Source organism: Echinops telfairi, unplaced genomic scaffold (genome assembly GCF_000313985.2).
Source record: "Echinops telfairi isolate 266 unplaced genomic scaffold, ASM31398v2 ScPeMD7_4;HRSCAF=17, whole genome shotgun sequence".
Classification (NCBI taxonomy): domain Eukaryota; kingdom Metazoa; phylum Chordata; class Mammalia; order Afrosoricida; family Tenrecidae; genus Echinops; species Echinops telfairi.
This window is the reverse complement of record NW_022103900.1, coordinates 17,480,172-17,502,239: the sequence shown is the minus strand read 5'-3', so window position 1 is coordinate 17,502,239 and position 22,068 is coordinate 17,480,172. Positions and strand designations below refer to the sequence as shown.

Sequence of the window (22,068 nt, the reverse complement as noted above, 5' to 3'; positions counted from 1 at the left end):
TTCCGCTTAATGGTTGCAGAAACTGTTTCATACTGTGTCATAATTTTCAGAAGTACTTGTTGAGTTGAATTTAATCATAGATGTTGACTGAGAAAGTGGCAATAGAAATTCAACTAGAAAGATTAGATAGGATCCTTAGGGGTAGTGAGCTTGTTAATGGGGGAGGAGTAATTTGTATAAAGAAGTGTGAAAATGGTTCTATAACTTAAAGAATGCAATCATTATCCCTGAGTTGTATGTGCAGAAATTGTTGAAGTAGCATTCCGTTTGGCTGTATATATTTTTCAACATATACAAGAATACATTGTCTCACCGTTGCGGAGGCTGAATGTATAGCTGCAGCAGGGCCACTCTCTCCAAAGGCTGTCTTGACTCTTCCAGCTCTGTTACTACATTAGAGATCGCAACTGCAGCGTACCTCTGTCTGTCTCAATCTTCAGAAGGCTGTCTGCTTTCCGTGTCTGCCTCTGTCTCGCTCCTCTTCTTTATAAGGGGTCACTGAGTTGGGATTAAAAAACAACAACAACAAAACAAAAATGCCCAACCCCACTGCATTGAGTTGATTCAGATTCATAGCAATCATTTATAGCTGTAAGTCTTTATGGGAACAGATAACCTCACCTTTCCCCTGTGGAGCAGCTGCTAGGTTTGAATCACCAACCTTGTGAGTAATAGTCCAGTGTTCACTCAACAGGGCCCCTCAGATTAGAGTAGGACCCCACCCCCACCCCCCCACACACACTCCAATAGCACGTCATAGGTACCAGTGAGCTAGGATTTCAATTCAGTCCATAGCAGGGAGTAAGACAAGGAGCCTAGCGTAGCTGTAGGTGGTAAGACTTGGTCAGCTATGGTTCTGTGTTCCAGGGGTAGGGGAGGAATCTCACTGCCATGGAGTTAACTGACTTGCGGTAGAACTGCTCCTGTAGGTTTCCGAGAGGGTAACTGCTTACAGGAGTAGAGAGCCTGGTCTTTCTCCTCTAGAGGTGCTGGTGATTTTGAACTGCTGACCGTGTGGTTGATAGCCCAATGTGTAACCACTAACTGTGGCCAAAGACATCACTTTTGTATTACACTAGTTAGCTTCCATACTTGTGAAGGTCAGTGCCTTCAAAATTTCACCTAATAAGTTAAGCAGCTTACATATTGCAGAATAAAAATATCATTTTCTGGTGAAAATGCTGTTTCCAAAGCCTTTCTTTTGTTAAAAGGCTAAGGAGAGTTCAAACCTGACAGGGCCGGAGAAGGGTCTGTAGGGGAATGGCATTGAAAGGGCTGATGACTGAGCGATGTCAGCGTCGACACAGATAAAACATGGTACAGCTTGCGAGCAATAAGAAATGAGCTTTCCCAGAAACTATACAGGGATAAAATTCAATACCATAAAAAGTCAGCTTTGTCATTTTAATAAAATCAAATTATAATGCATTAATTTGTAGAGAGACAGTTCATGCTATGTGACCTGATGTACATGGCTGGTTGACCTGCGCACGCCCCCCCGCCCCAACTCCCCCTCCACCCCTCCACACACGAAGGGCTTCTTTGTCCTACGAGAGAAGTCAAATGGCTCTGAGAAGATTGGTTGGTGAGAAAACAGAGTATGATAAGGGATACTAGTGTGGTGTCTGTTTAGCCGCATGTTTTCATCTCTGATACAGGAATATATTTGTCAAGGAGACCTGAATCTTCGTATCCTGTAAGCACTCTCCCTCAAGAGATAGAGCAAGTCAAAGTTATATTTGCAAGGACAGTTCATCAGTCGGGAGGATAGTGGAAAATAATGACGGACACATCAACAGCTATCAGAAAGAATGACTAACCCTCAAATAGTCACCAGGTGGAAGACAGAAGAGGAGAGGAGTGACACTGGGGACTATTTCTCTAGGGCCAGAGTCTGCTGCTTTAAAATGAAATGTTCCAAAAAAGAAAGAAAGGTTTCTGCATCAACCCTTCATGTACATGCTCTGCGTCTCCACGATAACAGAAGAGCCACGAACACAGTTAATTATCTTTGCATGCTGTCGCAGAACATACTGGATCCTGTGGGGTCAAAAGATGGTACCTGGGGAGGAAAGAAAGGGGTATAAAGTGAAAGAATATAATACAAACAAGGGAAATGAAAGGAAGAAGGCAGCAGAGAAATACGGTTACGGGAACCAAGAAGTCTGCTGGGAGTTAGTTCTATGAGATGCAGGCTAGCACCCACCGAAGCAGTACGAGGACCTGGAAATGCCGCTTGCAAAGGGTTTTGAAGGGAAACAAAACATTCCAGGGAAAGGGGAGAAAATGAAAGCCTGCATTGTGACCCAAGCCGATACCTGATGATCTAAAAGCTTGAGTCTGAAGCGCCTGTAGACATAAGGTTCGAGTGAGGTGAGGTAGAATATTGGAACTAAAAGTAAAAATTATCTGCTACTCACACAGGGGACCCTCCTGGCTGCTGGACTTCACCAGACTCCAGAAACCAAGCTCAATGTTGACTCACAGCCACCCTGCAGGACCGGGTAGAGCTGCCCCGGTGAGTTTCCAAGACTGGACCTGTTCACCAGAGGACAAAGCCCTGTCTTTCTCCCTTGGAAGGGCTGGTGGTTTCAAACTGCTGACCTTGACGTTAGCAGCCCGGCTCATAGCCACTAGGGCTCCTATGTTCCATTGAGGATGGTTTGTACAGACTCTGAGGCAATCAGGTCCCTTACATTTGGCACATACGCCCAATAAAAGATTGCTGTTGTTTTGTTAGGTGTCGAGTTATTTTGGACTCTTCGGGAGGGACCCTGTGGACAATAGGAGAAATCACGGTCCAGTCCTGCACCATCCTTCCATTCATTATGTTGTCTGCCAGTTTGTCGTTCTGTGGTGACTTGCAAAAAAAGATGCTATGATGCTGGGAGCTATGTCACTGGTATTTCAAATACCAGCTGGGTCACTCAAGGTAAACAGGTCTCAGCAGAGCTTCAGACAAGAACAGACTAGATGACGTCATAGGCTGTCCACATCTGAGGTTAGCCACTGGGAACCCTGTGACTAGCAGCGCATATTGTCAGGTATTTTCATATTAGTCCACCTAGTTCTCCTCATCTTATAACCACTTTACTGAGATACAGTTCATACATCATACAACTCACCCACCTAAACTGTACAGTGGGATATGTTCAGCATAGTCGCAGTTAGGTAACCACCACCACAATCCTCATTCTGCTTAATGGTTGCAGAAACTGTTTCATACTGTGTCATAATTTTCAGAAGTACTTGTTGAGTTGAATTTAATCATAGATGTTGACTGAGAAAAAGGGGTGGGGGGGTTGCCTAGACAGATAAAAATGAAACTGTGAGGCTCATGAATGAGAAAAGTATCTTAATATTTTATTTCTAGAGAGTAAGGTCCTCGTGCATCTATATATCAATTCATGCTGGGTTCTGCTGAATATCCTTCAGAAAATGGATTATTTCCATTGCCAGGTAAGTTTTAATTCATTTCAGTAAGCTTGAAAACAAATCCTGTTTTAAAAAATAATCTTCCTGTGCTATGCTTCTGTGAACACCAACAGGGCATTTTTTTGAGCATTTTGTTTTAAATATACTGTGAAGGTAATGATTTCGTATTAATACAATATTTATAAAATGGCTAAAGAATGTAAGCAAATTGTTGTTGAAATTGTTTATAAATATTAAGAGTTTTCAGCATATGTGGTGCTAAATAATATTGACATGTCTGAGAAAACACGCAGAAGTAGAAAGAAAATAAAGCAACTCCTCTTTCCTACCCTCACTTCCTCAACATACATTTTCTAATGACAAAGGTTGGTGGAATTACTGAGGCCTACAGAGACAGGAGTCAGAGAAGACAGGGAAAAAATAAGACTTAAATACTAATTTGAGCCATTCCAATGTAAAGAGCAAGAGTACAAGAAATCATTAGTACAGAAACAGGGCGGACTGTCAGGGTGGAAACCACCTTCCCGGAGACTTCCTTTCTCGGCAGTTTATTGTGAATTGAATGAGGGTTACAGAGCAGGTCGGCTTTCCCTTTAACAATTCAGACACACTTTGGGTCACGTCCTTGATTGCAATCCCCACGCTGGGACATTCCCCGCGCTTCCTGTTTCCACTCCTCCTTCTCCCTCGGGCAACTGCTGCCCTCTGCTCTCAAACAATGGATCATTCTCAGGTGATGGTTCCACCTATGATTTTGTCTATTGTTGAGCAGAAAATTGAGCTCGAAGGGTGCGTTCATTTCCAAATCTGAAATGTGGCTAAGGACGTTAGTCCTGGGGGTTCCCCTAGCCGATAGCTGACAATAAGTAGAGCTTTTTATGATGTTCAGTTTTGTTCCACAATTTTCTTCCTTAAACGGAGTGGTAGTTACATAATCTGGTGTCAATTTGATGATTAAGAGTGAAGGGGTGAAGCCTAGGCTGCCAATCAGGTCATAGTCAATGAGGCCTCTGTGTGGGCACGGCCTCTCCTGAGGATTCTGGGAACTCCTTTATTCCTCCTGGAGGCCGAAGTCTCTCTCTCTCTCTTGGCTCAGTCTCTGGGAGACATTGCAGCTGCCAAAACACATGGAACTACACTAGTGCCCTGAACCACGTAGAAACCCCTGCCAGTGGTGAGATTCTTACACCACCACTGGATTCAAAAGACTTCCCACCCACTGGCCTGTGATCTTCTTGCATTCAGTGTCATTGCATGTGTTTCATGAGTCTGAAGAGGACTTTATGGATTAGTATCAGACATATGGGCTAATATCGGACTTATGATTCAGTCTGGACTGGGCTGGGATGTTTCTCAATATTCAATTGCTCGTGTAGATAAAGCTCTTTCCTATACACATGAGTGTCTATGAATTTGTTTCTCTAGTGAAACAGGACTAACACAAGCTGTAAAAAATATCTTAAGAACAGCATGGATTGGATGCTGGATCCCACCAGAAGAATTAAACGGTACACTTTAATTCTATAGCAGGTTGTTCACCTTGTGGGTTCCATTATTATAATCCATTGTATTGGGCCCCAAAGTAAAATAGTCACTGTACCTAAATACTCAGTGTCTAAGTCTCTGGAAATCTTTTCCCTGGGGACCTCTAGAGCTAGCAATACTGGTCAGAAACCCACATATTGTTCATTCTCAGATGCATTCTTAAGCATACAATCACTTTTCAGAAACAAATAAATCAAATGTCAGAATGAGCTAGGATTTCCAGCTCATTCATCTTTTATGAGATGATTGTGCTTTCAAAATGTCTTACAAACATTTCTTTTTTTCTCAAGTTCCTCTGAAATTTTCTTTACTTAAAAAATGGATATATAGAGAGGAGCTGATACCAGGGCTCAAGTAGAAAGAAAATGTTTTGGGAATGTTGATGTCAACATAGGTGTGCTTAATACAATTGAATGATGGATTGTCATAAGATGTGTAAGAGCCCCCCAATAAAATAATTATTAATAATAATATATATATTACTAAAAGCCAAACTCACTGCCATTGAGTTGATGCTGATTCACAGCAACCCCCGTGTGGGTTTCTGAGACTGCTACTGTTACAGGAGTAGAAAGCTCTGTCTTTCTCCCACAGAGCTGCTGGTGGTTTTGAACTGCCGACTGTACAGACTGCAGCCCAATGCCTAACCACTATACCACCAGGGCTCATGTATGTATGTACCTCCGTGTCCTGAACTTTAAATTTAGCACTTGATACTTTAAGTTGATGAGGAAGACTAGTTGTTATGCAGTGGGCTGCTGATCACAGGTCAATCCTTCGAAATCACTCCAAGCCACTCCAAGGGAGAAAGAACAGGCTCTCTACTCGCATAAAGACAGTTTTACCTTGTCCTATAGGGTCGCTATGAGTTGGAATTGAATCGGCAGCACCGAGTTTAGGGTTTTTTTTTTTTTTTTTGCTGTTGTTGTTTTTATCAAGATGATGTATCCATTTTAATAAGAGCAAAATAGAACCCAGAGAAACCTGAGTAACATTAAAAAGCAAAACAAAATAAAACAAATAGGCGGTTTCAATTGCTTTGTGGGGAAAAACCATTTTCCCACAAACTTTTTGACGTCTCCTTTTATATGGCAGATATTGAAAACCCCACTCTGGGCATTTTGAAAATAAATATATACGGTTTTGATTTATGAGAAAATACGCTGCATTTTTTATTGTTCAGCTGATCCTTCCATGAAGTAAAACTCATTTCTCTGCTAAAAATCATTTTCGTGGGAACAGTACTCACTAATTAAGGGGATGTTAAGCCAACAGCAACAACAACGAACTACGGTGAAATGGCTCGTCACATTTGCTGACGCATGGAAGCGGTCGTGGGGGGCGGACTGCAGAGATGGAGAGATTATCTGCGGAGGGCAGGAGAGGATGGCTGAGACATTCCCAACCATTGAGAACACCACTGAGTCCCTTCCGGCTCAGGGCAACCCTATCGGACTGAGCAGAAAATCCCTGTCGGTTTCTGAGATTGCAAATCTTCCCTGGAGTAGAGAGCTTCCTCTTCCTCCTGCTGAGCAGCGGGTAGTACTAAACTGCTGACCTTGACATGACCCGTGGACTCATCGATAGCAGCCCATTTGGTAACCCATTACATTACCAGGGCTCCTTTTTAGTGAGCAATAAAACCCATTCATGCCAGATTATAAAAGAAGGGAATTTATTAAAGGTTGTGAGGCAACTCCTAGATTGTCTAGAACAGTCAAAGAGTCAGCATTTAAGACTCTTCAACCAACACGCTCCTCCACCCTCACCAGGAGACTGCTCTACTGAGTGCCCATTATAGTTATGCTCATCGCCATAGATTGGAATATGATTCATAACCACCCTATAGGACAGGGCAGAGCTGCCCCTGTGGGTTTCTGAGACTGGAACCCTTTACAGGAATCGAGAGTCTCATTTTTCTCCTGTGGAGCTGCTAGCGGCTTCAAACTGCTGACCTTATGGTTAGCAGCCCAATAAACAACCCCTAGGCTACCAGGGCTCCTTGCAGTTGTGTTAACCCCCTGAAAGTTTCCTTGCACTACATACCCTGAGTACTAGATGCTGTAATCTATGTAACTGCTGACCCTCAAAACTGCTGGCCCCAAGACTTTCTCACATAGCTCACCTGTAAATTAAAGCCTCATGCTTGGTAGGTCACAAGAGATTAGAAAAATTTAGTCTCTAAACTGGGAGAGGGGAGGCATAATGTAAGACAGTTCCTAACTTTGGGAATGGTGTGACCGAATAGCCACAAAGCAGGGCTTATACGCTCCATCATCTGCTTTTCCAGGGGGGGCTAAGAAGTGAACAGGTCTGATTGATTAGATGTTAAAGCTGAAAGAGCACTCTAAATGAATCCCACTTTTCAGATTTGCATAATATGATATGATGTGGCATGGTGAGAGAGAGAGAGACATGGAAAGATTGGTCCTTGATGGAGGGAGAGTTTTCTCCTCAGTTAGAAGGAAAAGGTAAATGAAGATTTCGGTGCATTTGGTTATAGTCTTTCCATTTAATTTAAGACAAGGTCGTCCTCCTCAAAGTTATGGCCTTAAATCAGGCCCTACTCCTTCCTTCTGCCATTACTCAGAGTAAGAAATACATTTTCATTGTGACCCCATTATACATGTAAATAGTAATTAAAATAAAATCTCACAGTACAGTATTTTTTATTCTTATGGGATCTTCCTTCCTTCCTCTCTCCATCCTTCTTTCCAAAGTGAAGCCCAGCACAGAGTTCCTTTTCCTGCGTAAAAGAAAGGAATCCTGTCCAAAGGTCCCTTGAAGCCCTGGTAGCATATTGGTTACATGTTGGGCTGCTAACCACAAGGTTGGCAGCTCAAAACCACTAGCTGCTCCTCAGCAGAAAGATGAGGCTTTCTGCTCCCGTCAAGCCTGACAGTCTCGAACCCCTGGGAGCAGTCTGACTCTGTCCCAGAAGTCACGGTGAGTCGGCACCAACTCGATGGCAGTGAGTTTGGTTTGGGTTTTTTAACCTTAATAGCAGGGCAAATATGACTCCAAAGCAGTAACGAACCTTCCTATCTCAGAAAATTATATAAAATAGCAATATAAAGTTAGTTAAAATTAGTAGTTAAAAATTATGTCTATACATTATATTAAAATTTTTCAAAATAATTTGCTTCCTCATATTTTTTTATTTTGGGGGGAATTATTAATACCAACATGAGTCTCTAGGGCACTATGCACACTCTAAGAAATAGAAGCACCCTATAATCATTACCCTGGTTAAGTCATAAAACATTTTGAAAGCTTGGAAGGATCCCTAATCCCTGAAAATCAGCCTCCCTACCCTCCACATGCAATCCTTACTTTACTTTTAGGAATAATCATTTTCCTGCTTTTCTTGGTTGGTTTACCACCTGTCTGTGCAGCCCTAGAAGCATGTTCTGTTACTTTGGATAAATGAAGTAGCACACAGTAGATGTGCTTTTGCACTTGACTGTTTTCATAGGATATTATGTAGACATTAGTTTTAATATGATTTCCATGTATAATTCCACTGTACTGACAGACCATATTTTTTAATATCCATTCTGTTGTTGATGAACCATTGGCTTGTTTTCACTGGGCCACGAGAGTTCATGTTTCCTTACATCTAAGCAGCGGTTTCTCTAGGGTCTGTATCTCGGAGTACAACTGCAGGATCAAAAGGTCTGATCATCTCAATATTACAAGACGAGAAACCTCAACGTACACGCCCACTAGCCCAGTGTGCTTCTTTCCCATTGTGCTCTACCACAACTTGATAATGCTACATTTCTTAATTGTTGACAATCTGATGGGTGTGTGTTGGTATTTCATTGCAGTTTTCATTAGTATTTGCATCTTCTTCTCTGTGTATTCATTCTTTGGAATTCAGATTTATATTGTTTCATTTTAAAATACTGGTTAGGATTCACTAAACGGATTTCAGGAACCTCAGTTTATAAAACAATGGATCTAGGGCATATTACTTTACCTTTATGAATCTATTTCCTTAACTGTAATTTAGGGAAGACTATTTCATATGGTTATTATGATGATTTCAAGGGACTGGAAAATGTACGCTCCTCCCCCACCCTCCTAAGAAAATAAAGACATATCCATATGCTGATCCCTACAACCTGTGAATCCCAGCTCGCTGTTTTTGGAGCAAAACTCCTAGAGATTTCATTAAGGATCTTGAGTTGATAGTCTCCTAGATTTTTTGGATGGGATCTAAAGCTCCTGAAATAGCCTTTGAAGAGAAGAAGACATACAGAGAGAAAATGTGACGTGAAAGCGGAGGATGAGATTGGAATGATGTGGCTCTGAGCGGAGAAATGGCAAGGGTGCTGGGAGTCATGGGAGGCTAGGAGAACGGCAAGGAGCAATCCTCGTCCTCGGGCCATGGGGGAGTGTGGCCCTCCCGACACCTTGATTCCACACTGGTGGTCTCCGGAATTGTGAGAAAATCAATTTCTATTGTTTTAAACCACCAAGTTTATGGTCATTTGTTCCAGTAGCCAAAAAAATACTTTAAAAATTGAACACCAGTAGTCAAAGAAGATATTATAGGTGAAGCTCATCTATGGTGTCAAGCATGAACTAGATGCTCAATAATGGTAACTATGATTCAAGAAGAGAGAGAAACAAGGCCTGCCTCTAAGGATGGCCAACAGCTGGACTGCTGCCCAAATCTCAACTAATGTTGCCATTTTGGTTACCTTTGAACTCTCTGGAAACAGGGCTTCCTCCTGTGGAGTGCCCACCAGCTGTGGCTGTTGAGCAAGCCTCCCAGGCGACTTTCCCTTGGAATCTGAGTGGGTTTCCCTGCACGTCCGCATGGATGCTGACCTCGAGCTTGGACTCAGAAACATCTGCTTCACGTCTTAGAGACAAAGCGCCCTGACGCAGGAGGCTCTCATGGGCTTAGAGTTGAAGGTGCCACATCAAGCAAAGTGAGGGCCCATGAGGAGCGATGAGACCCTGGGAACGTCCCCCTACGTCAGCGTCGGGGCTTGCTATTTCCTTACTCTTGTTAAAGGCGTCCTTTTCTTTTGTGTGATGCTGCTGATGAAAAAAGCAGCATGGTAAGGTATTAAAATACATTTTGTAATATAGAAAAGTGTTTTGCCCACAGAATCTGTGGTAAAGGTTCATTCTGAAATGCTTATTATCATGAAGGTGGGGGATAGTATGAAGACAAGGATGCCACCATAGGCCTGGTCTTTGTCCTTTATGTCTGATCCCAGCAATTGCATGGAGATCACATCCTGGTCTGCAGGAGGATGGGGAAGCAATAGAAAGAAAAAGGAGTGGAGTCTTCTTTATCAGTAACAATGACGGTTTTCAACAACACTGATTTAATACCCGCTTTCTAGAAATAACCATAAACTTGTCCTTGGCTTTTAGTCAAAGGGCTCCTCTTCCAGGAAATCATCTGGATCTTTGGTGGGTAATTGGGAACTTTGAACAGCATTCTAAATACTGAAACTTTCAAGTAGTTCTTCCAAAAATCTCCATGTTGTTCTCCCGCCCCCCCACCAAGCCAAAACAGATATTCCCGTGCTTGAAATGCAATTTCTAATTTATTCTTAAGGGCTAATTTTCAAAATGAAATTGTTTGGATGATTGGTTTGCAGTAAACATGATGTACAAAATTGGTTTCTAAATTTAGAGAAAGGTTGAGTCTCCTCTTATAACAATCAAGAAATAATAGAAGTATTAATGATAATTCAGCTCCCATAATTAAAAAGTCAAATTCCAAAATAACAAGCAGAAGTCAAGGTTAACAGGTGGTTGCTCCACAGTTTATAATTTTTGCAAATGGCTACCTTCAGGTTTGTTTCATGGCTAAGACAACTTCCAAGGTGTAATTTACCAAATGATAGTATATGTGCCACATGGATAATCATTGAGATCCATACTCTTGGGGGATGTAGTAGTATTGAGTACAATTTAAAGATATAATAAATAGTGACAAAAATCCTAAGAATCATAAAACAAAGGCAAAGATGTTTAATAGACATTTTGATTTCCATGTCACAGATTTTTAAAGCATGGGAAACTAAATTATAGTCATACATGTAAATGCGTTTAAGGGAAAAGTCTTATTCGTATATAATAGGAATTGAAGACAGGCTCTAAATCTGAAATACAGTCGACTCCATGTCTTTCCTTGGAGGTTTTTGAGGACTAATTTTTGGAAATATCTCTTTGGCATAAAATGTTTTATGAAGGCCGGCTTCTCGAAGTGCTAACTCAAAGCGCAGTCTAGGGTCAGAAATGATCTGTCGAAATGAAATACAACATTAGTGAATAGAAATTTGTTGAACTAAAGAACATTTATCACTAAATTCTGTATTTCCCCAAGCTGCTGTTCCCTCCTTGATAGTTGGCTAGATGACAGCAAACTTTGTGTATAAAGATGATTATATACCCGTCACTTTATAATGTAAAAATTCCAAAGTTTTTGACATTTTTCACACTTCTAGTACTTCAGTGGTATCTGCATAGAATACATTTTAAAAACTGTATAGTTTCTTGATTCGTCAAAACACAACCCATTAAAATCAGTAAGAGGAAATAATAGATGGTTACTATCTGGTACTATCATAGATACATGTATTTATTGATAACTGAAATTTAAAAGTACAGAATGTTGGTACTGAAAATAAAAAGCCACAACCTTGTGCATCTGTCTTGAAACAGATTTTTTAATTTCTCCATCATTTGGCAATATGTAAATCAAGTTTCAACACATGGCCATGATGTGGCGAACAGAATCAATGGAAGGTCTCCTCCGGGCCGGATTTCTATTTTCAGCAGAACTAGAAAATGCCTCCATCAACCTGATTCTAAGTGGGAATAGACAGATGAGTAGTTCAATTTCTGTTTTTATTTACAGCTGATTGGATCTTATTTCTCTTCTCTCTTTCTATGAATATTAAATGTCAACAGGCTCTGTTTGCGATCATAGGAAGGTGGCCCCATATGGATCTCAGCTAATGAGGCATTTTCCATGGACTCGAAGCCTCGGTATAAGTGTAATAAGCTGTCGAAAGCGTCCCCTCCCTCAAGGAGCTCTTAAACTAAGGAAGGTAATAAGACTGCACACAGAAAACCTATAGGTCTGCATCTTTGATGGATACTTTGAGCGTAGTCAAATATGGAGGCACGTCTTCTAAGTGCCAAAAGAATGAGGGTGGCCTCAGGTAAAGATGGGAACTTGAGCTAGTCTTATAGTTCAACGTATTCTTCCAAACAGCAGAAGGGGTATGAAGTAGGACTTAGCAAGAAAGGGTGGCCTATTGCAAACATAGAGGTGAAATGGGTCAATTTGGGATTTGAGCGCTGGGTGCCAGTGGGCAACAGTGGAAAAGGACACTTCTAAACCTGGGGCCCAAACCTAAAAGTCTTGAAGGTTACAGCAAGGAGTCTGGGGAGCTTCTGGGCATTGTCTTTATTTCTATTTTTAACATGAAAGGAATATTATCATTGTGATTGCATAAGAAAATAGATCTGGCTGTAAGTTCAGGATAAATTAACATGGCCGTGAGAGAAGAGGGGAAGGCTGGGAGGGGGGTTTGGCATCTAGTACAACTGTCTGGACATCTGAACTGGCTGGGCCACAGGGAAGAAATCTCTGTCAGAAACACTATGAAGGGAAGAAGCAAGAGACTTTGGCAGCAACTGATTCGATCCAGCATCTAGGGATGGTGAGGAGTATGACCCAAAGAATAATACAAATGTTTGTGCAGAAGAAATGACAAATTCAAGCTCTGGATCCAGGTGTCTCCTCTTCTCTGTCAATATAGTTTCTCTGTGCTTCTCATCTCCTCTCGGGGATTCGTGGTCCACCTGTATGCTCTGGACTCTCAAATGATTTGGAGGATTTGCTTCTCTCCTCAGCTACAGAGGTGTGAGATTTGAAATAATTTCCTTATTTTATTGTTGAACTGATAGCAAGTGAAATGTAGGTCTCTCTCTGATCTTGACTACCAAGTCCCCAATTGCCCTCCCGAGGGGCAAAGTGATTAGCTACTTATGTGACTTAAACATAACCTGAATGAGACAAACTCTCTTTCTAAATCTGATCTTAATTGGTCAATGCTATCACTATTTAATGACTATAATTTCCTGAATTACTACTCGGAGCCAGCCCTGGTGGCATAGTAGGCTAGGCTTGGTGGCAGCAAGATGAGACAGTCTGCTTGTGTAAAGATGTATAGACCCGGAAACCCTATGGAGCAGTTTATCTTGTCCTATAGGCTCACTCTGAGTCAGAATTGACTTGACAGCAATGAAGTTTGTGGGTAACCATCCAACATTCTAGGCAGTTGTCATTTGTCATCCAGATGTCTAATCAGATCAAAACTTCACAAAACTAAAATCAAACCCATTGCCATTAAGCCAATTCCCTTTCCTGAGGACGCTGGAGAATGGCGTGGAACTGCTTTCTTAGGCTTCTGAGACTGCTAACGCTGATGGGAGCCAGGGTCCACACCTTTCTCCCTAGGGAACTGTGACCTGGTGATACTTAACCCACTGCAACAGCAGTGCTCCTGGTCTCACGAGAACCTGACAATCATGTACCTAATGGATAAAGCAAGCAAGGTTTGAAGATGTTAATCGCATATCCTATATTCACACCATTGCTAAATAGTGACTGTGTGTTTGAATCCAAAATTCAGGTTCTTGTCAAAATTCCACTTGCCTTCTTTGGAATTATCCTTATTTTCTTTATTTGCTCCTCATCTCTGCTACAACCAATCTTTCCACAACCCCCACTTCACAAGACTCCACTATCTTTAGAGGTCCTGGTCCACCCCCATTCTCCATTAAGAACACATTGTTAAACTGTACATCTACCTGCTGTAAAATCTCACTTCTGCTCACACTAGGAGGGCCAAAAGCCTTCGCAAAGCACACCGACCACCCTTTTCCCATTCTGACTCCAACCTTTGTCTTAGGCCTATGTCCCAGCAATCAGCCTTCAAGGAAGGGCCTGGGTCATACCCCCTTTGGCTTGGTAAAATCCTCATTCCTCATTCCAGGTTTCTGCGAGTTTTCCAGTTTCTGACTTTACCCACATGAAAGCCCAAGTTGCCCTCCCCGCTTTGATTTGGGGGAGATATGGTTGAATTGTTATCATTTACTCCTCGCCATACTTGTCCCCCGTGAGCCTCTGGTACTGGTTTTATGAAACTGATGGCTAGGACATAGCACAAAAGATTGCTCTCTGACACCTTCTCTTACTGCTGCAGTCCAGGTTAACCGGTCCAATCCCCTATCCAGGCCCGCAAACTTTTGAGATGGAAGAGCCAATCCTGTCCCTCACAACAATTTACAAATTATTCAAGAGCCATAAACGTATTTTCTCAAACAAATGAAATCACTATTATCTGAGTAATATCCTTTAAATTTTTAAATTTTATTTCAGAGCCATATGTTGATACCAAAAAAGCTGTTTAGGCTCTCGAGCCGCACTTTGCCAAGCCCAGCCCTATACTTACCTTCAAAAGAGAAGACCCCCTGCTCCAGGCGCTGTATCTTCCGTGCTACTTTCCCTCCCAGTCAAGGACCACTCTTTCTTGCCCAGGTCGTATCCCTGACCCTTTACAGGACAGTTTATAGCACTTCTACCCTGTTTCCCCGAAAATAAGACAGTGTCTTATATTAATTTTTGCTCCCAAAGATGTGCTAGGTCTTATTTTCAGGGGATGTCTTACTTTCAGGGAAACAGGGTAGTATGTACTCCATAAATATTTGTCTAATTAATCAATGAATAAATTATTCACCTTTGTATTTCCTAGCACAGTACGCAGCACATAATAGAGGCACATTAGATTTCTTTGGCAGTGGAAGAATTAATGAAGTGTCTTACTTTTCAAATACACAGTTATTTACCTTCTCTCCTTTGATTCCTAAAATGAACAACTGCTATCATCATTAACTTCAGGATATCTAATCATTCCTCAGTCACCCCTCCTCCCTCTTTTTCGGTCCACCTTTTTTTTTTTGGTCCCTTATCAGTTCTAGACACAGACTAAAACCATACGTTTTTAGGAATGGTTAAATGACGTTAATTTATCTCCCCACAGAAATGTATTATCATGTACTTTGATGTATTATCTTTTACTGTTCATTTTAATTTCTAGAAGCTTTCTTCTGCTTTGTCCTCTATCAGTACCATCAGCTGTTTCTTTACTGGGATGCGTGAATTAACTTAAGCACAAATTCATTAATAAAATAGAGAAATACTGAAGTAACAAAATAAAATATTAGCAGAGTTTTCAAATACCATTTGACAAAGGTTATTCAAATTCAACAAGTAATTTTCCATGACAGATTTCATAACGTTTTCAGATAAACCGTCTGAGTCTATGGTCATCTGCAAGCAATTTTATGATACTGAGAATCGCTCAATCATTACATGCTATCTTTTAAAAGGAAAAATCTGCTAATATGTGTGGTGTTCAAATGTAACAGACAGTAAATGCCATCCATAGCCCCAAACACACACACTTCCACGGCTCTTCTTGCCATCCTCCTGGGCTCTGCGTAAGTCACGCTACTTTACAGAAGTACCTGCTGCTCGGTGTATGTGTTCAATGTGAAGAGTGGCTTTTGAAGAAGAAATTCTTCTTCAGTTCCAATCCCCATCCTAGCTTTTGACGCCACTGTATCTGACATCATTCGAACAGGATCAAACTGAGCCACAACAGCAACCTGAGAGAAGAGAAAGCAGAGCTGCTTGGGATGAGGGACATGCTACATTCTCTGGATGACATCACCGATGTTTCGTGTCCATTAAAATTAAGGGTAAAACCTGAGCGAAGAGCAGAAAAGCAAATTGAAACCAGGCCAGTCTCTTGGGTCCTCAGAGGAGTTCATGACTTAAACACAAAACACAATACAGGATTAAAAGGCCATGGCCTATAATGCTTTATTAATGCCTGAATAATTAAAACTATGATTCATTTTCAGATAAAAACTGATCTTTTGGAAACGAAGACACAGGGAAGTTTGCATAGAACCCTTACATACTCAACTGTCCTGAGAGCAACCCCAAACAATAGTAATGCTTGTTAAACCATGCATGAGTTATGGTTATGGGACCACCCTGCAGCTTTCCGACATTGCAAACCGTCAGCTAAATCTAGATTACGTCATGTATGGGGGTAAAGTCGAGTCTGTTGACACTCTCGGCCAAGATGAGTGAATTTCCACCGTACCAGGCAATGAGACTTTCAGGGACTGTTGTAAACTATTGCTCTGTCTTCCACCGGGGTCTCCAGAGTAATTTTAACCCAAATGCCTTTGTTCTTTACAATTATACAAACCTGCACCCTTATGAAAAGTCACGAATTCTGTAAATTATATGCACCATTCGTAATACTTGCCTGATAATTCCTGAACTCAAGAATTAGCAGTCATGGAATGGCATTTATAGCAGTATAACATAGGGCTGAACATACCTTAATTATTGTAAGGTTTCTGGCCAACATCTCTTATGCCATGTTCCAAACACTTATTACAGATAATAGGCATAGACATTTTATTTTTTGGTGGTGTTAAAGATGAAAATAAGTCTAATCCAGTTATCAAAGGTTTGCTTTTTTTAAAAAACAAGAACACAGTTAATCACAGCAATGTTATGTTTTGTCCTCAGAAGGCCAATACATGACTTTACGATGGATGGATAATTTAGATTTGCTGTATCTAGAATGACTGTCTTGCATTTTTATGCCTTCGCTTTATGTCTGTCATCCGTTTTACTACTCTGTCCCTTTACTTCATCTCTACGGAAGCATGTAAGTACACTTCCTTGGGTTAGGTCCAGTCTGGCTCTTACAAACTGTGGGACGTGGAGGAAGCCCCCTAATTTCTGGGTCCCTGAGTTTCCCCTTTCATAAAGAGGAAATGGGAATAATATTTATACTACAGGGACTGGCATAAAGATTGAGTCAGTACCTCAAAACATTTTAGAACATAGATTTTTACCGAATACATACTCAAGGAATGTGAACTCACATGAACTTATGAGGCAGGTACGACTATAATTATCTCCATTTTTTTTTCCAAGGTATAAGATCCAGGTTTCCTCTTCCAGTGACCAGCAGAATGAGGTTGTGGCAAGTTTAAAAGATACCAGAGGCCAAATTCTTATCCACCATGCTGTTTTGCTCCACTCAGAAGAGGGAAACCAGTCAGTGCCCATCAGCTTGGAAATGCTACCTATGAATGCGTCCCAGCCTGAACCCATCACTTCTGGGTTCAAAGCGAAACTATTATTACCAAGTAAAACGACGTTATCACATTGCCCAAGCTTATAAATTCCTGCTGGTTCCATCTACTTTCTACGTTTCATTTCTTTTGCCTACTTTACTTAGGCAAAGCACTGGGAAGCTAATTTGTCCACCAAAACAAATAAAAGGTATCTTTAAAAAGTTATTGGTGATCTACTGGTGGACTTGGGTATTGCCAAGCAGAGATCCTATCTAAAAAAGAGTCTGTTGGTAGCACCACACAAGGTCTATAGACAGTAAACTTCCTCAGCTAGACGCAGTTTCGCTGTTGTAAATGGATACCATTTCACTAATAAGCTAGAGGTGATGGGGGAGCATTTAAATTTAGGGAGGACTTTTTTTTAAAAAGGTGCTGACAAAATTCTTTTACTATACTGAGACACTGAACTGGTTCAAGATAAATCTAATTGCACCTACAAATGAAGATCAACACCCCAATTTGGAAACATTGTATTTTATATAGCAGATGTCATGAACTATATGCCCTCATAATAATGTTATTATTAAGGGCACTTGGAGCTTTTTTTTCAAACCACCCATGAAAACTTCCAAATTAAAAACACCTGTTTCCTGAGTGCTTCTAGCCGCCTCTTTTTCTCCGCTTCTTCATGCACTTCTTGATGGGCCACTTCTTTTTTCTCCATCAGTCGCTTTTCCAGCAATTCTTGTCTATATTTAACCCTTCAAGACAGAATGGGTAAGTGTGTTGGGAACACATCACAATCCTCGTGGAGGTGACGTAGATAGGAGAATACGGTACAAGAGCACCGCAGAGGTGGCATCTACGTTTTACTTGTTAGGGGTTGACTTTGCATATCCAAATAGCAAAAGATGCTTGTCTGAAATGCAATTTACAGTCATTCTCTTACCGACCAGAGAGGCATGTGTCATGGGGTAGGACAAGGTGGAGTGACGTCCAACACAGCTCTCTCTCATGGAAATGATTTTTGTTAGCTCTCAAACTTCCTGCTGCCTGCGATGGACGGCCCTCTATTCATTGGGCTACTGTAAGCATTCGTCTACTGAGAATTTTTAACATGCTGTGAAGTGTTCAAAGGGCTACGTTATTGATGGAGTGTAAAACCTTTTTAGAAAGAATAAAATATTGTGTTGTTTTATAAGAATCAGAGACGATAATAGTACACCCAGATCATCTAGACTACAATTACTAGAACTCAAACCAAACATTGTATTGTCATTCATTTGGCCAAAGAATGTACTGTGTGTGTGCACACTCACGTGTGCCTGTGTGTGTGAAAGAAACTACAGTTGCACTCTGACATCTGTAGGTGGCAGCACAAACATGACTTTCCCTTCACATCATGTGTTCAGGCCTCCGAAGTCAGCAAGCATGACACAGGGCACATTTAAACACCTCTCTTTTCCCGGCAGCTTCCCCTTCCATTTTCTCACCCAAGCTACTTTTTGATTGAATTACCAAGATGGGATTCATCTTTTCAAAAGAGTAGGCACCTGGCTCTTGTAAAACTAGTAGGCTGTTGCTTTTGCCTTCAGTATATTGATGGTTTAGACTGAACTTTCTTGGGGATATCTGTCACCAAAGCCTTTTTGCACTTAGGATGTGCACCTGCACATACCTTCAATTCAGACCCATCGCAACCCTAGATGACCACGTAGACCTGCCCGACAGGACTTCCTAGACTGCGATCTGCAAGGGAACGGATTGCCAGATTTTCTTGCTGGTGGGTTTGAACCATTGATCTGCCCATTGGCAACCAAGGGCTTGGCCTCTGCACTGCTAGGAGTCTTCCTTCCTTTGCTGTATCCTTGATTGTATCCTTGATTCTAATTGGTGAGTGTTCACTACACACTGAGCTGTGTGCAAAGTGCTTTACATGTTTAGCTAACTGATACCTCTTCATAGCAATCAAAGGATGGGTACCATGACTGACCCCGTGTGACAAAGAAATGGAGACACAGCCAGCTTGTGTAACTTGACCAGAGTTGCACTTCAGAAGTGGCACAGCCTCAAATCAACACCCCCAACCCCCTACACACTAGTTCCAAAGCCCAGGGCCCTAAGCCATCAATCACTACTTTCCTTCTCTCTTTTCCCTCCGGACATCAGTTCATGCCAAGGTAGGGCCGGTGCTTGACAGGGCGAGCCTCTGTGCGCCCACGAGGCTTTGCTTGCCTCTTCCTAGTGGCTGGCCCGGGGAGGGCATCGCTCCTGGTGACTAGTGCCGAGGGAGTGAAGGACGTGAACGAGGGACAGACAGAAGCTCAGCAAAGGTTGCGTGAGCAGAGGCAGGCCATCACACGGTCCCCTCAGAACAATGTCTGAGCGAGGAAGACTTACAAATGGCTGCTCCCGGGGCCACCATGGAAGTAGCAGCACAGGAAGGGGGCAGAAGGGAAGCATGCTGCTGATCCTTGTGAAATATGAAACTCAGGATCACACTTAGAAGGAAAAGGCTGGGCTTCTTTCAGGGCTGAGACTGGCCTTGCCATCATCTCCAAGGTCAGTCCAGTCCAGACCGTAGATCCAAGAGCCCACAGCGCAGCTGCTCCCTTTGCGCCGGGCCACGGTGCTGTGGACAGCTGTATTTCTCCTCCGGTCTGTTTGCACTAAGGCAGGCCATCGCCTCCATAACGAGGTTCCACTCAATTCAAGCACCGAGCACAAGCGAAGCGAGCTGCTGTGCAGGTTCAATTAAAAGATACCCAGGGATTTGCCAATTACCATATGCTAATCCTCAAAACCTTTAGAAGGTTGTTTTTCCTTTGGGACACAGAGGTTGCTTGGTCTGCAACAAAGTTTTTGCCTGCTTGGTGGAACACAAATAGGTGCTCCAGTCAGGGGGGTTGTCTAGCGAGGATGGGATTGCCGGTGAGTGAGGCGTTCGTACCTGTGCTGTCAAGAAGGCTAGCTCTCGGTTAAGGAGAGCAGCTTTTCTGTACGCAGTGCTGTGCTAGGCCTTGGGGGTACAACCTACACATGCGCTGTGTCCCTGCCCTCAGTGAGCTGGCAGTCTAATGCAAACACAAAGACCCAGGCAATGATGACAAAAGATGGTTCGTGCTCTGGTAGAACAACAGGAGCAGAGGCCATGCGAGCAGCATCTATGCCAGACCCCGGGCGTTTGGGTAACCCACCCAAGGAAGTCCTGTGAAGGTGAGCTCCCCAAAAGGAGTCAGAATGCACTAGACAGGGAGAGAATAGAATGTTTTCTTTGGCAAACACAAACTCTTAATTGTCAGGAATTGAGGTCCACCTCAAACCAGTAGCATTCCTCCTAGGCAGCTTCCTTTTAGAGGGAGAAAGGGAATATTAGTTGTGTTGGGCTTTTGGTGAAGACTATTTAAACTTGAGAGAGAGAGAGGTGTGAGAGAGTGAGTGGCTGTTCCAGGAAGAAGAAACAAGTGTCCGAAGGTCCAGAGAGCACCCGAGTATGAACAATGCCAGGTGAGAGTGCCAGGAGTGGAGGCTGCGGGGGGCACAGGGGGCCAGGGTGTGAGTGCTTGGCAAGCACGGTTTGGGCTTTGTTTACCTTTCAGACAACTCTCTCCAGTCTATGGAGGATGAACTGCAAGGAGGCAACACCAGAGGGAGCAGTCCCGAGACAAGGGGATGTGGTTTTTGTTGCTGTTGGAGAGTGAGTGGATGGGTGCCAGGAGGAAGGAGGGAGAAGATGGGCATCTCCAAGTTAGGTACTCAAAACCCATTGCCATAGAGCCAATGGTGACCCAGAGCGACTCCCGGTGGGTCTCTGAGACTACAACTGCTGACAGGAGTAGAAAGCCCAGTCTTTCTCTGGAGTTGCTGATGGTTTTGAACTACTGATCATGTGGATCACAGCCCAACTTGTAACCACTCTACCATCAAGGCTCCATAAAGTCATGTGGGAAATAGAGTAAATATAAATTGTTCCTTCCTTTGTAGGCGAGAGGAATCAAGCGAAAGAAGTTAAGTCAAGGTTTCTGTCTTGCAGAGTGAGGGTTTGTATTCCTCAATAAGAGTGGGACTTGGGAAGGGGACAAGAAAGGGAAGGCAGTAGAAGGGTTTAGACACCAGGCTAATGGGTTAGGTATGAGTTCACAAGGCTCATTGTCACTAAGGTGGGACATCCTCCGTTCAATTGAGTACAAAGAAAGACAGATGGCATTCAGGAAGACACAGTAGAATAAAAAGCAAAGTGGGTCTAGGCTTGGTTCCTAAGGAAACAACACTTAAGAAAGGAACAGATGAAGAAGAAACTATCTAGGGAAATGAAGAGGAGAAATGTGTCAAAAGAAGTTAAGGGCTCGGGAAAAGCGATCAACTATGGCAAACACAATGGGAAGATCAACTCTGATCCAGAACAATCATTTAAATAAATCATTGTGTCCCAGTGTTGGCACTATCACCCCCGGGGAGGAGAGGGGCTACTGGAAGAATCCGAGATGGGGGAGGGTGCTGCAAAAGCAGGTATCTACACTTAATCATGGATTATGGCTATAGTACAAAAGTTTTTAATTGCCAAGGGGGTGGGAAGCACTTAGTAGTTTTTTTCTGGAAAGGGGACAGTAGGCCAAATAAATTTAGAAACCTGTAGATTAAATAAAAGGGAGTCATTAGTGCTCCTACAATGTTTTGAAGCCATTCATAAAGTTTCCAGTGGCTACTGTCTCTGTAGTGGGCAGCGAAGTCCTTCTTCATAGTCTGTTCTAAGTTTGGAAGCTCTGCCAAAACTTGATCACTTTGGGTCACTCCGCTGGTGTAATAGTCTGATAAAGGCATGAAGTGGTTGGCTTACAAACTTTCATAGATAGGGGGAAAAATTCACAGGAT

At 42.4% G+C, this 22,068-nt stretch overlaps 2 protein-coding genes across 2 annotated transcripts in view; one reads left to right on the top strand and one right to left on the bottom strand.

Moving 5' to 3' along the window:
- UPP2 (uridine phosphorylase 2) overlaps window positions 1-2,528 on the top strand; it is a 50,738-nt gene extending 48,210 nt beyond the window's left edge. The window contains exon 7 of the mRNA XM_045298550.1: window positions 2,425-2,528. Coding sequence (XP_045154485.1) covers window positions 2,425-2,480 — 56 coding nt within the window. The 3' untranslated portion in view covers window positions 2,481-2,528. The remainder of the gene's footprint in view (window positions 1-2,424) is intronic.
- Window positions 2,529-10,960: 8,432 nt separating this feature from the next.
- Window positions 10,961-22,068, bottom strand: part of CCDC148 (coiled-coil domain containing 148) — a 314,586-nt gene continuing 303,478 nt past the window's right edge. Inside the window, exons 13-15 of the mRNA XM_045298561.1 lie at window positions 17,840-17,957; window positions 15,556-15,696; window positions 10,961-11,255 (exon numbers count right to left, since the gene is read on the bottom strand). Of these exons, the coding sequence (XP_045154496.1) occupies window positions 11,109-11,255; window positions 15,556-15,696; window positions 17,840-17,957 (406 nt within the window). The 3' untranslated portion in view covers window positions 10,961-11,108. The remainder of the gene's footprint in view (window positions 11,256-15,555; window positions 15,697-17,839; window positions 17,958-22,068) is intronic.